Source organism: Microtus pennsylvanicus, chromosome 11 (genome assembly GCF_037038515.1).
Source record: "Microtus pennsylvanicus isolate mMicPen1 chromosome 11, mMicPen1.hap1, whole genome shotgun sequence".
Taxonomy (NCBI): Eukaryota; Metazoa; Chordata; class Mammalia; order Rodentia; family Cricetidae; genus Microtus; species Microtus pennsylvanicus.
Genome location: NC_134589.1, coordinates 98984448 through 98998638, shown reverse-complemented (window position 1 = coordinate 98998638; position 14191 = coordinate 98984448). Strand labels below are relative to the sequence as shown.

General features: G+C 49.0%; 1 protein-coding gene across 1 annotated transcript in view; it reads left to right on the top strand.

Annotated features, from left to right (window-relative positions):
- Positions 1–13965, top strand: part of Emp2 (epithelial membrane protein 2) — a 43893-nt gene extending 29928 nt beyond the window's left edge. The window contains exons 2-5 of the mRNA XM_075942007.1: positions 2811–2953; positions 7926–8031; positions 10429–10575; positions 11356–13965. Of these exons, the coding sequence (XP_075798122.1) occupies positions 2876–2953; positions 7926–8031; positions 10429–10575; positions 11356–11543 (519 nt within the window). The 5' untranslated portion in view covers positions 2811–2875 and the 3' untranslated portion in view covers positions 11544–13965. The remainder of the gene's footprint in view (positions 1–2810; positions 2954–7925; positions 8032–10428; positions 10576–11355) is intronic.
- Positions 13966–14191: the final 226 nt, after the last annotated feature.

Sequence of the window (14191 nt, the reverse complement as noted above, 5' to 3'; positions counted from 1 at the left end):
CCAGAGTCCCTGGGGAGACAGACTTTGGCCACGCCTGTGGTGTTATCATGACTAAGCTAATGAGGTGGGAAGAGGCATCCACTCTGGGTGGCACCATTCCCTGGGATGTATCCTCCACTGCACAAAAAGAATCAAGTGAGCTGAGCACAGCATCCATCCCTTTCTGCGTCTTCACCGCAGATGCTGACCACTGTGGCTTCCCTCAGGCACCCATCCGTCTCTGCTCTTTTCCCTCAGATGCTTCTGCCTCTGGCTTCCCTGTGTGATGGCTTACAACCATGAACTGTGAGCTGTCATCAACTACTTTTGTTACCTTAGCACAGCAACAGGAAAGGGAAGAAATGGAGAAGCACTGAGAATGTTGGTCAGGCTTTCTGTTTCTGTAACCAAGACGACAGCTTGAAGGAGAACAACTTCATTTGGGCTCTGTCTGGCTTTGTTGATTCTAGGCCTATGGTGAGACAAAACATTGTGGCAGTAAGGATCTATGGAGGGAGAGGATCTCCCAGAGACAAAAAACAGAGAAGAGAGGACTAAGGACTCTGCACACCCTCTGAAATCTACTTCCCCCAGCTAGGCCCCGCCTCCTAAAGATTCCACACCCCAATGCTATCATATTATGAATCCACTCAGGGATGAATCCACTCCTTTGGTCGGAGCCCTTAAAACCCAGTCACTTCACAAATGCCTTCCAGCTGGCAGCCAAGCACTTCATACTCAGACCACAGCAACCAGCATGTTAGACATCCCACAAAGAAGGCCAATGCTCTCTCTTAAATCCCATCACTGTCATGAAAATGAGTGAGGGGCCACTCTAGAGGGAAGAGAGTGAGGGACAGATGGAGACTGTCATCTCGGAGGAGAAAAATCACATAGGTGTGCGTGGGCTATCTGGAGGTGTGTTATATGGGTGATAAATGAGATGCTGCCATTGTGTTTTGGTAGATTTGGTGGTGAGTGCATGCACATGCATGCATTTGTGTATGTGAAAGTGAGCTCGCATGTGCCATAGCATGCATGCTGAGGTCAGAGGACCTCAGCGGTCAGTGCTCGCTTTCCACCCTGTTTGCCATTGCTTTTCCACTGTGTGAGCCAGGAGCTGGTCCCTGAGCTTCCCCAGGACTTCTCTTGTCTCTGTCTCACGTCTCCTAGGAAGAGCATAGATGCTTGCGTTACTTGGTCCAGCTTCTGACTAGGATCTGGAGATTTGAACTCAGGTCCTCACCCTTGCCTGACAAGCACATTTACATGGAACTAGCTCTTCAGCCCTTGTATTAAATTCTTAATTATGATTATTACACTTTGGCTATGTAAGGAAATATCTTCATTTTTCAGAAATACACTGTAAAGCACTTAGATAAAAAGAAGGTTGGGTTTAAGCAACTTTCAAGTATTTCAGAAATCTGTGTGTGCAGGTGTGCATGCGCACACACTTTTTACACACTTACATATGTATTAGTTCACTAAAAACTAAGATTTAATCACAGCATAAACAAGGCCTAGTCTGCATTGTATTTAAACAGAGAGATTAAAAGTCAATTTTACAGATTTTAATAATAGACTCAGGTTGCAAATTACTGACATGAAAGGAGCCGTGTATTGATTTGGGGGTGAACTTTTCCAACCCCATTAATGTGACACGTTCACATGACTTTTGGGTTTTGTCAACCAACACAATGGTCACGTTTGTAAAACACTTCAGAGGTTTCATGGACTTTCCCACATGTGACTTTTAACTCTGGAATATTCAAATCATTCCTTTGAATGCTTTTTTCTTTCCACCTCACACGTCACCTGTATCCACTCTCCCTCTTTTGCATGAAGCAGCCTGGCTTCGACAGGTTCTCACACGCCGAGTGTCTTGCTTTCTCTTGAGCAGGCCTGTCTTTCCTGAGCGTGGCACACGGCTTTCATTTCCTCTGCAGCCGCTTTGTGTTCTATACTATTCAGATTGTCCTACTCCAGTTTTTAAAAGTTACCCAGAAATCTCAGGAACACCCAGAGTCTTGTCAATCATAACTCAGTCCAAGGTGTGAGGCTTCAACATCACCTAGCTCCACTGGCCCACTCTAAGTGCAAGGGATTCTGGGAGGTGTAGTCTTCCTGTGGGATCAGCGATGAACATGAAATCACACCTGTCAGGAGCCAACACTCTTCAAATGTATATGTAGGCTGAACTCAGTGGCATATACCTTTAATCCAGCCTTGGATACAGAGGCAGGTGAATCTCCATGAGTTCCAGGCTAGTCTGGTCTGCATAGTGATACCCTGTCTCAAAAAAAACACAAAACCTAAAACAAAATGTACATGTGTGCATGTCTGTTGTGTGCTGTGTGTAGGCATGCAGGCCACAGCACACATGTGGTGGTGAGGGGACAACTCTGTGGAGTAGTTCTTCCGGGATTGAGCTCAGGCCATCAGACCAACATTGTTGCTGCGGCAGGTACTTGTGTGGCCCCCATTGCTCTTGAGACAGTTTCTCATGCAACTCAGCCTGGCCTTTGTCCTCTAACTCACGGTGCGGCTTCATCCATTTCAGAGTGCTGGGATTATAGGCATATGCCTCCATTTTTATGCAGTGGTGGGGAATCGAACCCAGGCCTCATGCATGCTAAACAAGCACTCTACAAGTTGAGCTACTGTCCCAGCTCTGAATTTGAGGTTTTAATTGGTCTTCACCCTCCTGTTCCACTTGGATTCAGCAGTGCAAAGCCTCTGGGCTTCAAGGCAAGAAAACAGGAAGAGCTGTCCTAAATTTTCTGAGATCCTGTTAAAAGTTGTTGATTTGAGTTTTGTCTTGTCGTTGACAGGTGTGGATTTTTCTCCGCCATCCTCTGGCTCTTCGTCCCTCTCCGGCCTTCACTGCTCTGTGAACATGTTGGTGATTCTGGCCTTCATCATCGTCTTCCACATCATCTGTGCGACGCTGCTGTTTATTTCCACCATTAACAATGTGAGTTCCTATTCTTGTCAACCACCCCGAAGTCACGGGGCAGCAAAGACCACAGAGCAGGGTGGAGAATGGGGAGGGTGTGACTGTGATCTCTGGGTGTCCTCTCTGCTAAGGCATCTCCCCAACCCAGGCCTGGGTGCTCTCATCCTGGGCACGGATGGAACTTTGGGAGCATCCTGTGCTCAGGTTCGGCTGAGGCTAGCCTGGGCTAGCTGGTGTGATGCGTGTCTTCCAGCTGTCCCAAGGATAAGTCCCGCCCTCTGCCATTCTCAGCCTTGGCACCATTGCCATTCAGAGCTAGATAATTCTTTCTTTTCTTCTTTCTTTCTTTCTTTCTTTCTTTCTTTCTTTCTTTCTTTCAGATTTATTTATTTATTTATTTATTAAGCATACAATGTACTGCTGGCAAGGAAGGCACCAGGTCTCATTATAGATGGTTGTGAGCCACTATGTGATTGCTGGGAATTGAACTCAGGACAGGCAGTGCTCTTACCCTCTGAGCCATCTCTCCAGCCCCCTAATTCCTTTTTTCTACTCAGTGTTTTTATTTTATTCTTTAAATTTATTTATTTTATTTTGTGTATTTGGATGTTCTGCCTACATGCCTGTCTATGAACCACTTTTGAGTGCCTGGTGCCCTAAAGGGGTCAGAAAAAGGACTTTGGACCCCTGGAACTGGAGTTACAGATGGTTGTGAGACACCATGTGGGTGCAGGGAATTGAACCTGGCTCCTCTGCAAGAGCAGCAAATGTCCTCAACCACTGAACCATCTCCCCGGCTACTATTTTGCTTTTATAATTAGGATACAAAATATGTTTTCTAAGGTTTTGCCTCTTTTGCTTTAGACAAGGAGTTAATATCTTAAATACATAAAAAACTACAAAATCTGCTGGGTAGTGATGGCACATACCTTTAATCCCAGCCTTGGGAGGCAAAGGCAGGTGATCTCTGTGAGTTAGAGGCCAACCTGGTCTACAGAATGAGTGTATAAGTATATACACACTCATACTCACACAAGCAGTCACGTGCACATGCACACGCATGCACACAAGCACACTCACACACACAACCAGTTGATAAATGGACCAACAAATTAAACAAATAGTTCTCAAAGATAAAGAAATACATGTAGCCAGCCAGTAAATATTTTTTAAAGTGTTCAACATCCTTAGCCATCAGGGCAATGCAAATTAAAGCTCCTATAAGACTCCATCTCACCCCTATCAGAGTGACTGTCATCAAGAAAACAAATGACAGCATTCTCTTCGGTGGTGTAGCTGCTGGCAAGTTGCCTGTGTGCCAGCAAATAACCATGACCCATGCTCACACAGACACCACCAGATAACTCAGTGGGAAAGACACGACAGCGTGATGGCACTTGCTGGAGGAAAGTGGGTTCTGTGCGAGTGGAGGAGGAGGAGACAGTGATGCGGGCGAAGGGCCCCAAACACATTGTATACATGTATGAAATAGTCAAAGTATTTTTTTAGGACAAACAACAACCCACTCAAAGGTAAGGAGGTAAAGAGGGAGCATGGCAGGACATGCGAGGTGCAAGAGAAAGGAGGCTATGGATGTGGGCGTAGCTAAGGGCGGAGCAGGAGGATGGAGGAAAAAACGGGGAGGAGAAGCAGGGAAAACAAACTTATTTTGACAGTGGCAGAGTGACACCTATTGCTGTGTGTCCTGATTTTTTTTAAATAAGGTAAAATTTAACTGAAATTAGCACTGCCACTCCCCTAACCATACCACACACCCAGAAGGTGTGTTCTCAAAGGCCTATATCTTACCACAGGGCTGCTTGCACACCCATGATCTCTGCCGCTCTATTCACGGTGGCTAACGGCATGGTCATTCATGCCAAAGGACATCTTGCACCTTGCAGTGGTCTAGCAACATCCCTGGCCTTTATCACTAGGTTGTTCTACTCACAGTAGAAGGGATGTTTTCTCCAGATGTTCATAGCTGTCCTGCAGGAAGCAAAATCAGCCTGGATGACCAATCCAGCCACCTCCTCCGTGTCCCCTGCATCTTCTGATTAGCCAGGCCCTGTGTTACTAACCAAGCACTGTGTTCCTAGCCAGGCCCTGAGTTACTTGCCCACTTACAGACTCCCCATCAAATTTCCTGAGTGTAACTTTCTAAACTCTCCACAGGCCCCTGACATGTAACTTGTTCCTTCAGGGTCCAGCTGGCAGCTGTATTAGCAAGGGAGTATTTGATAGCCCCTTGCCCCAGGCAGGAGGTGATATTTCTAATGGAGACCTGGTCTTGTCCCCAATGCCTGGCTTCCTCTGGTCATTTCAAACTACAGAGACTGTTAAGAGGAAGAAAACTGCTCAGAAGGCCAACCAGTTGGGAATCTATAAGAGTGTGTGTGTGAGGTGTGTGTCTGATATGTCTGTGTGTGTATTTGTAATGAGTATATCTATATGATATGTATGTGTGTGTTTATGTGTGGTATATGTGTATCTATCTGGTGTGTGTCTACTACAGTTTATCTCTGTCTGGTGTGTGTGTGTATCTGTCTGGTATGTGTAGTATGTCTCTATTTGGTGTGTGTGCGCGCACATGCTGTGTGTCTGTCTACTGTGCGAGCGCTGTGTATGTGAGCTTTAGATGGACTGACATGAGCGGAGTGGTCCAACAGCAGCGTTCACACTGGAGAGGTCAAGAGCCCCAGAGCGGCTAAGTCCACAAGGCCGGATGCCTCAGCAGCCCCAGGCTGGCACTGAAGTGTGGAGAAATGGAGAACAGGTCATCAGCCATTAATGGATGGCTGAAGACACTGCATTCCCATGGCAGTGAAGGATGGAGGCAGTGACAGACAGCATCACTCATGGAGAAAAGCATCTGCACGCACGCACACACACCACACCAGACAGACACATACATGAACTGCACTGCCCTTCCTCCAATGTCCTCCCATCCAGGCCCCCAGCTCGTTGGTTAGATAGCACTGCTCCAATGCGGGGGTGTCTGTTTTCTCCCATTACTCTCCCACGTCAGCTCTCTTGGGAAATCCCTCACAGACTCCCAGAGGTGTGATTAGCCTCTAGTCATCCCTTAGTCTAACCAAGTGGACAGCCACATTCCTGAATCCCGAGAGCTGGTGTGCACTGCGCACATGGCCCCCAGTGCTGCCTGCATATTTACTTCCTGGTTAATCACTACAGTGGCACCATTAAGTCTTACATTCGTCACTCCAGCGATCTCCTTGGCAATTCAGCCTTTTTGTGTGCATCATCTTGGCCTATCCAGGAGGCAGGGGCTTGCCTCTGATAGCTCCAAGGCTCCCAGATGGGACTGAACCTTCAGTCAGTTCTGGCCCTTGCCAGAATGTACACTGTAGTAAGAGGTGGAGCAAGGACTTGAAACATCCCAGAGGCTCCTCGTTAGGCTCTGCCAGCAGGATGTGAACACAGCCTCCTCGAGGATCTTGCTGAGCTGCTGAGTGGCCCAGGCTGCGGTCACATAGATGTGTTGGTTTGAAGTGTTTGGAGTCTCCAAGGAAAGGGCCTACAGTGTGAAAAACATAAACTGAAGGTTCTTCTAGAGTGTGTGTGTGTGTGCGTGTGCACGTGTGTGTGTCTTTCCTGCAGCTAGTCCTTTAGGATCCCAGAGATTTCCCAGACTTAGTGAAAGGGTTGGATGGGCACAGAGGAGGGGCACGGGGGGAGTGCTGGAATGTGCTCCCACACCCAGGTGTTTATATTAGCATGTCACCTGGATGATGGACAGAGGTGTGCCAGCCAGTGAGTCAGCCTGTGTTTGGTATGTACTTGAAATTGTGCTTGCCCTTGAGGCTGGATGTAAGTGGGAACACGGGGGTGTATGTGGGCCCAGTGGGCAGGAAGGAGGCACCCAGCCTAGGAGGCGGGCCGTCAAGGGTAAGGGGCAGGAACAGAAGTGCAAGGGGAAATAAAGGCTTGGGGCCAAGGCAGAGTCTCCTCTGCTCATCGCAGGATGCCCCCCTTTTCATTTCATTTTAATTTGTTTATTGTTTGAATGTTAAAAAAATTTAAGCGTTTCTATTTTTCATTCCTTGCTTGCGGGGGGCACATGTGTGGAGGTCAGAGGACAACTTTCTGGAACTGATTCTCTCCCTCCACCATGTGGATCCTGGGAATAAATCAGGTCACCGGGCTCAGAAGCAAGAGCCTTTCTTCATCCCTGAGCCTTCTTGCCAGGCCTTGGATACTTTTCTGAATTGATTTTTAGGGTTAACATACAGAGTAATGGGTTTCCTCGTGGCACCGTCATACAGGTGTGACGTCATCCTTTGTTCTCATTGGCTCTTCTCCTCCAGCTAGTTCCTTCTTCCCCAGTAAGCCCCTTCGGCTGTCTGATCATGTGAATTCCATTAACTTCTATATCCCTTCTTTTTAAAGTCTTCTCCCAGGCTCTGACCCCAGTCCTAGTCCCATGGCCTGTAAGCACACACATAAATACACACACATACACAGTTGTGAATCTAGTTCTTCATCTAAGAGAAACCATGAGTGTGGTATCTCCTTGAGCCTGGTGTGTTCACCCATTTCCTGCAAATGTCATGGCTTTATTTCAGTTCCATTTTGTACATGTGCCACATTTCCAGCATCCAGATGTCCAGCCTGGTTCCATTCCCTTGCTACTGCAGCAGGCTGTCCCTTGGCGTCATCCTTTCTTTTACACATTGCCCCTGCCGTTCTGGTAGAACTGGTCTCCATTTACTCCGATGGCTTTGCTAACTCAGTGTTTCCCCCACATGTCATGAGAACACGGGCCACCTCAGGTCCTTCTGAGGACTTGCAGCCTGGCATCCCAAGGGACTCAGCACAGACTCAGAACTGACCTGAGGCCTCTTGACTAGGAATGTGTACTTGAACGAAGTCCCCAGGAGACTCTGAGAAGGGCCCACATTTACTCCTCAGGCCAGCAGCACTGGGGTCGGTCTGAGTCGTTAACCAGCAGCTCCCGTTGCCTTTACAGGCCTGGTGGGTTGGAGAAGACTTCTCAGCGGACATCTGGAGAGTGTGCATCAACAATACAAACTGCACAGAGATCAATGACCTGAGTGGCAGCGATGGGTTCACAGGTGAGTGGAGCTTTGGTGCCCCCCCAACAGCCCCAGGCAGACCCAGGCAGGACCACCTCAGCAGACCTAGGGCGCTGCACTTGCTCTCTGTCCCTGTGCATCATGCTCACATGAGCCCTGGGAAGAGTCCACTGTGGTGGTAACCAGGGTCAGTCAGGACAGCCTCTGCTGTTTGTGTTCCTTGCTCTCCATGTGGGATTATTTCCATGTTATTGCAGGGATCTGTGTCCTGCCAGCTAAACTCAGCCCAAGGCCTGTTTGGTATGGCCCAGGAGCTAAGGATGGTTCTGATATCTTAAGAGTTGTGAAAGGAACAAACACCCCCCCCCCCAAAAAAAAAAGAAGAAGAAGAAGAAATGTGACCAGAAGTTTGGATTATGTATTGCCTGAGTCTTTGCTGAATAAAAAGAAAATCCTGCCAGCTCAGACTTTTTCCACACATAAATTTATTTTTATATGTTAATTCATTCTGGTCCTACCATCAGTGGTAAACTGGTGTCGAATGAAAGTGGGAGAAAATGCTAGACTAAAAGCCAGAGACCCTCGGTGAAGTCTGACCACACTGGCTGCATCAAAGGGCATGGCACACATGTGGACATCAAAGGACAATCCGTGAGAGTCAGCTCTCTGTGCCTTCCATAACTCGGGTTGTCTAGCCAGGTGGCGGACGCTGTAACCCGCTGACCTCTCTCCAGCCCGTCCGTCCTCGGTTTTCTTTGTATTAAAACAAAAACATAAGCACCCTACATTGCAGTTGTAGCTGTGCGTCTGAATCTGCAGGACTGGCTCTGAGATGCCCTCTGCCCCTCCCCCAGGATCCCAAAGGATGTAAAATGAAACAAATTTACATGCAACCTATACCTGCCCTCCTCTATGCTTTGGTTTCTAGATGACTTATGACATCGGATACAATCGCTGTATGTCATTTCATCTGTGTGGATCTGGTCTGGTACATGGCAAATTCAAATTTTGCTTTCTGGAACTTTCTGGGCTCTCCCCCAATCCACATACCTCAAAAATGGTTGTTGAGTCCAGGAATGCAGAAGCTGTGCACATGGAGGGCTCTTAGCAGGGGCTGTGAGATGCTAACCCTGTGAGTGAGCCGGTTCCTGAGGCCTCCAGGAATGCAGAAGCCACAGCAAGGTGACACACACACACACACACACACACACACACACACTGAGTTTCTGCTCTCCTGCCTTGCTGAGCCTTGCCCTCACTGACAGCTAGCCGCCAGTGGCACACTTTGCAATCCAATGCCAAGAAAGCCTATGCTAAAAGTATAGAGTCATTTTCCTCACAAAACCAGTTTCTACATTTGCCTCGTCACCAGGCATGAAGCACCTGGGACACTTGCTAAAAATACAGATTCTAGGCACCCACCCCAGAGTAACAGCAGCTCAAACAAGCGATTCTTGGTGGCTCCGTGGAAAATTTAATAAGTGATGTTCAGAGACACAGGGTCACAACCTTGGCCCACTTTGAAATTCCCCAGGAGACTCTAGAAGCCCCCAGATGAGTGTTCTCAATGTCCAGTGTTCCGGTTCTTTTTGTCTCGGTGAAGTTTGATAATAGATTTTAGAACAGGGCTGTCATTAACAAACATGGGAGTATACACTTCTTAAGGACTCCTGGGCTCAATGAGTTTTGACAATTTTATATACTCCTTCCTAGCAAGCCGCCATTGAAAACTAAGTAGGAAACATTCTTAACACCCCACAAGGTCCGTCTGCCCGTTCCTCAGTTCCTACCCAGGTAGCCCTGCCACACACACCGTGCTCCCACAGCTTTCTTGCACCTGAGGAGTGGAGTCAGGCGATGCGTTTGTGCTGGAGAATATGTTTGTCCCCCAGGGAGCGGAGCCAGGCGTTCTCTGCTGGCCCCTGACGTGCATGCAGCTGGGATGCATTAAGTTCCACTGCTGTAAATTTCTCGTCGGGCCTCTGCGAGCGGCGCTCCCTCCAGCCATCCTCAGGCAAGCAAGGAAGCTGCAGTTTAGGCTCCGGGGCTGTACTTCTGTTCCTGAGCCAAACAGGTCAAGTTCGACCCAGAGAAGGCAGAAGTCAGAGTTCTGGCTCCATCTTCTGGCCAAATTGGTACTTTCGTCAAGTGCCTGGCTGGACACTAGAGGGAGCTGGGCGCAAGATTCCACAGCAGCGGGAGCCTTCTGCAAGCTAGGTGTATCCAATCTGCGACCGGCAGCCCAAAGCTAGGGTTGAGGGGGCCCAATCAATGCTGTGAATTTCCTTAAGACTGTGCGGATCTCAGTGTGGTTTATAGACGGCAGTATTGTGTTGCCGTGTCCAAAGGTTGGATGGACATGCCAGACTGTAGGCAGTCCGGGGACCCCTCTGTGATGCCTCGGTCCTCAGATATGTCTTTGACTTCTGCCCACAGATTACTCCATCATGCAGGCCGTGCAGGCCACCATGATCCTCTCCACCATCCTCTGCAGCCTCTCCTTCCTCATCTTTCTGCTCCAGCTCTTCCGCCTCAAGCAGGGAGAGAGGTTCATCCTAACCGCCATCATCCAGCTCATGTCCTGTAAGTGAAACTGGAAGCAGTCTCTACTGCCCGCCGCAGAAACAAAAGCAGAGAACCGAATCTTTAAACCCTATGTTAATCCAGTAGCTGGCAGTCTTGGGAGCCAGAGCAAAGCGGGCTTTCTGGTCCTTTCCCCGGGCTCCTTCTTGCTGGGTAGCTCCTGTTTCCAAGACTCCCCTTTCCCTCTTCATCAGCTCTCCTGCAGGCACCAAGGCCGCCAAGCCTTGCATTTCTTCTCAGTAGCCGATTTGGATGACATCTAGAGTTAAGGTTAACTCAGAACAAGCAGACCATTAGCAGCAGGTACAAGCAGATTCCGTCCTGCAGAAAGGAGCACACACATGCTCTTCTTATGTAACTTATGCTGTGCCTGCATTGTGTCCCCATCAAAATGACTGGAGAAGTCGGGGAACAGCCAGAAGGGAGAAGCGAGCCACACACTTACTATGGAGGAGTTTGGTTTTAGTTGGGGGTAAGGGAAGGTGTCCCCGAAGCATGAAGCCTGAGCGTGGATTTTATGAGCACGACAACCACAATTTACAGTGTGTTGTCTGGGTACACAGCGGAAGGAGCAGTGTGCCGGGTAGAAGCCTCAGATGAAGAGCCCGGAACTGTGAGGGCTAGAGTGTGCAGGCTCAGACCAGACGGGCTCTCCGAGGCTGGGGAAGGGACTTAAGGTATGAATCTTAAACTGGTGGGAATACATTACCAAGTGTTAGGCTAGTTCCAAGTTACACCATGGTCTGCAATATATCTGACCCCTGTCTTGGTTCCTGACAGGTTTATGTGCCATGATCGGGGCTTCCATTTATACAGACCGGCGCCAAGACCTTCACCAACAGAACTACCAGGTCTATTACCTGATGCAGGAAGGCAGCTATGGCTACTCTTTCATTCTAGCCTGGGTGTCCTTCTCCTTCACTTTCATCAGTGGTCTCATGTACATGATCCTGAGGAAGCGCAAGTAGGCTTCAGAAGGCCAGCCTCTCTCCCCACAGTATGGATACACGCTCACATAACCATTTTGTATATAATCATTTTTGTGGTTTTTCTAGCAAACATATTGTTTCCTTTAAAAGCTTTTATAAAAAAGAAGAGAGAAAGAGGAGTTTCTGCCTTCTTGGAGTCTGAGACCAGACCACAAAGGCTGGCATTCAGAATGCAAGCCTACCAAGAGTCTCAGCAAGGCCCAGCAAGATCCAGCAATGTGGAATCTGCAGGATGCTTCTCCCCGGTGGACCTGGGGTGGGGTGTGGCCGAAGGTGGAAAAAGCCTGTTTTCGGGCACAGGCTCTCTGTAGGTTTCTGCCTTGCCCCTCTCCCCCGGCCCCTTCCTTCTGCCCACTCCACTCTGGCAGCCAGAGGTGGGATGATGAGGGGCCCGAGTGAGGAGTACATATCCTTAGATATTAATCCCTAGTTCATGTAAGCAGAGGGCAAAGACTAGCCCTGGTTTCGGTCTGTCCGGGACCCAGAGCCCCAGTCCCCCTGTGGTGAGTTAGGTCATCATGCAGACTTCCTGACAGTCGCCTGTCTACCTTAAGGATAGTGACCCTTAGCCTAGGTGTCATGTTGAGTCTCCGTAGGTAATTCCTTAGGGCATCTGTTACATGCAGAGTCTCAGGTCCACTTCGAAGACCCTCAGAATCCATCAAAGGGGTGAACCTGTATGTCTGAATTTCTGATGGTCTCCTTGCAATATCCTTAGATGCACTGAAACTGGGGGTAAGAGTCCTAGAGCCAGGGGAGTAGAGTTGCCCTGTAAATGTTAACAGTCTCATCACACTAAGATGGCCCCACTGCCAGCCACGTCTTGGCCCCTACTAGCTTCTCTCACAGCTGGTTATATCTGGGCCGCTTGTGCCGTACTCCCAGGCCATAAGCCTCCATCCATGAGGAGGACTGGGCAGCCTCCTCCCTGCCCTGTCCTTCCTGCCCTTTTTTCTAACGTGGGTGCTTCCATTGGCCCCTGTTTCTGGAGACTCAGAAGATCTGTCTTCCATCCATTCATCTACCTATCATTCAACATGAATGGGTCTTGCCACATGTCAGGTGCAAAGGTTACCTTTCAAACCATTCCTCATGAGACTCAGGCCAGTGAAGAACACACCAGAACCACTCAGAAACACTGCCACCTGTGATGGAGCAGCAGCGACGCCACCAGTCAAAACCTCCCAGGGCGAGAGGAAGCCCACTCTGCATGCCTGCCTTGAAGTGCCCTGTGGCATCTACACTGCTCTAGACAGAGTTCCACTCAGCTTCAACAGATGCCATTCATTGGGGTTTCCCCAGAGGGTACTTTAGTAGAGGATCCCACATGTCCCACAATGAGACAGCAGGAAAGGATTCCCAGAGCCAAGGCTCTGAAGATGGGCACCCAAGGGGGAGAACCCAGCTCCCCTCCAGTCAGTAAGAATGTCCTGATAAATGTGGCCATGAGAAGATCATACTAGAAATCCAAGGACTCTAAGATGGCAACCTTCTCCCTTTGGTACCCTTCACCATTGTTAGCATCAAGTCGGAGAGGCGACTCTGGGACAGGGTGTGTAGATTTGCGTTGTTTAAAACACGTATACATGTGAGCTTCTGTGAGGGGTCGTTTATCATCAGTACCTCAGTTCCAGTGGAGCTGGGGTTGTTGGGACTGAGTGGCTTCAGAGCCACCATGGACACCTCCTCAGTACAAGACTGGCTTCCCTCCCTCCAGCTCTCCTATCCTCCTTTCCGTCCTTCCCTTGGGGAGAGTGCCACGGTGGCATGGGGCAGAGATAGGGCAGGTGACCACCCCTTGCCTTGATGGAGAACTTCCCCAGGCTCACTGAGGCCTGTCTAAAGTGTCCTCTACACCTTCCCCTTGGGGACTTTTCTGTAATAATGTTCTGGTAGTCATGATAGAAACAAACAGACCAAACCACAGGCATGAAACATGAATTTCCACCTCAGAGAGCCCAGGCCTGCAGAAGCAAACCATCCGATGCGATGGGAATGGGATGGGGGTTGTCTGCTTGCCACTGTGGCCAGCATTCGGTGCCATCTCCCTGTGACACGAGAGGTGCCTCTCTCCTGCTCTGTGCCCTGCATCTGGAGTGCTAGGAAAGAGAAAGGGGTGTGAGGGAGAACAGACCCACCCTTCTCCTATGTGGGATCAGCTCTAAATTGGTGCTCATCACTAGTTACCAAAGAACAATGACAAAGTCAGCCGGGATATCCAAGAAGCATGGATTAGGACCAAACCCATCACTGTATTTAAAGGAACTTTAGTTTGCGCATCTTACAACATTTTTATAAAGTACTGTAATTCATGGGTGGGGCATGTGACAGAGACAGACTAACCCATGTTTGTCATTTGCATTAAAATTATTTTGGGTCTCTGTTTAAAGAATTCAGATAATGTTTGTGTGTTGTGTGTTCATGGTCCTGGATGCAGAAGAAGATGCCTCGTGCTCCCTTATACTCTCTGCCAAGGGCTGTGGGCCTGTGTGTACCCAGGCAAACAGGCTGACATTCTAGAATGTTCCCTGTGAGCTGAAGCTGGATGTGGACCCACTCTGCCCAAATGTAGACTCACTACACACAGCCACCCCTCCTCCCCCAGGAGCTCTCTCAGCAAGCCCACC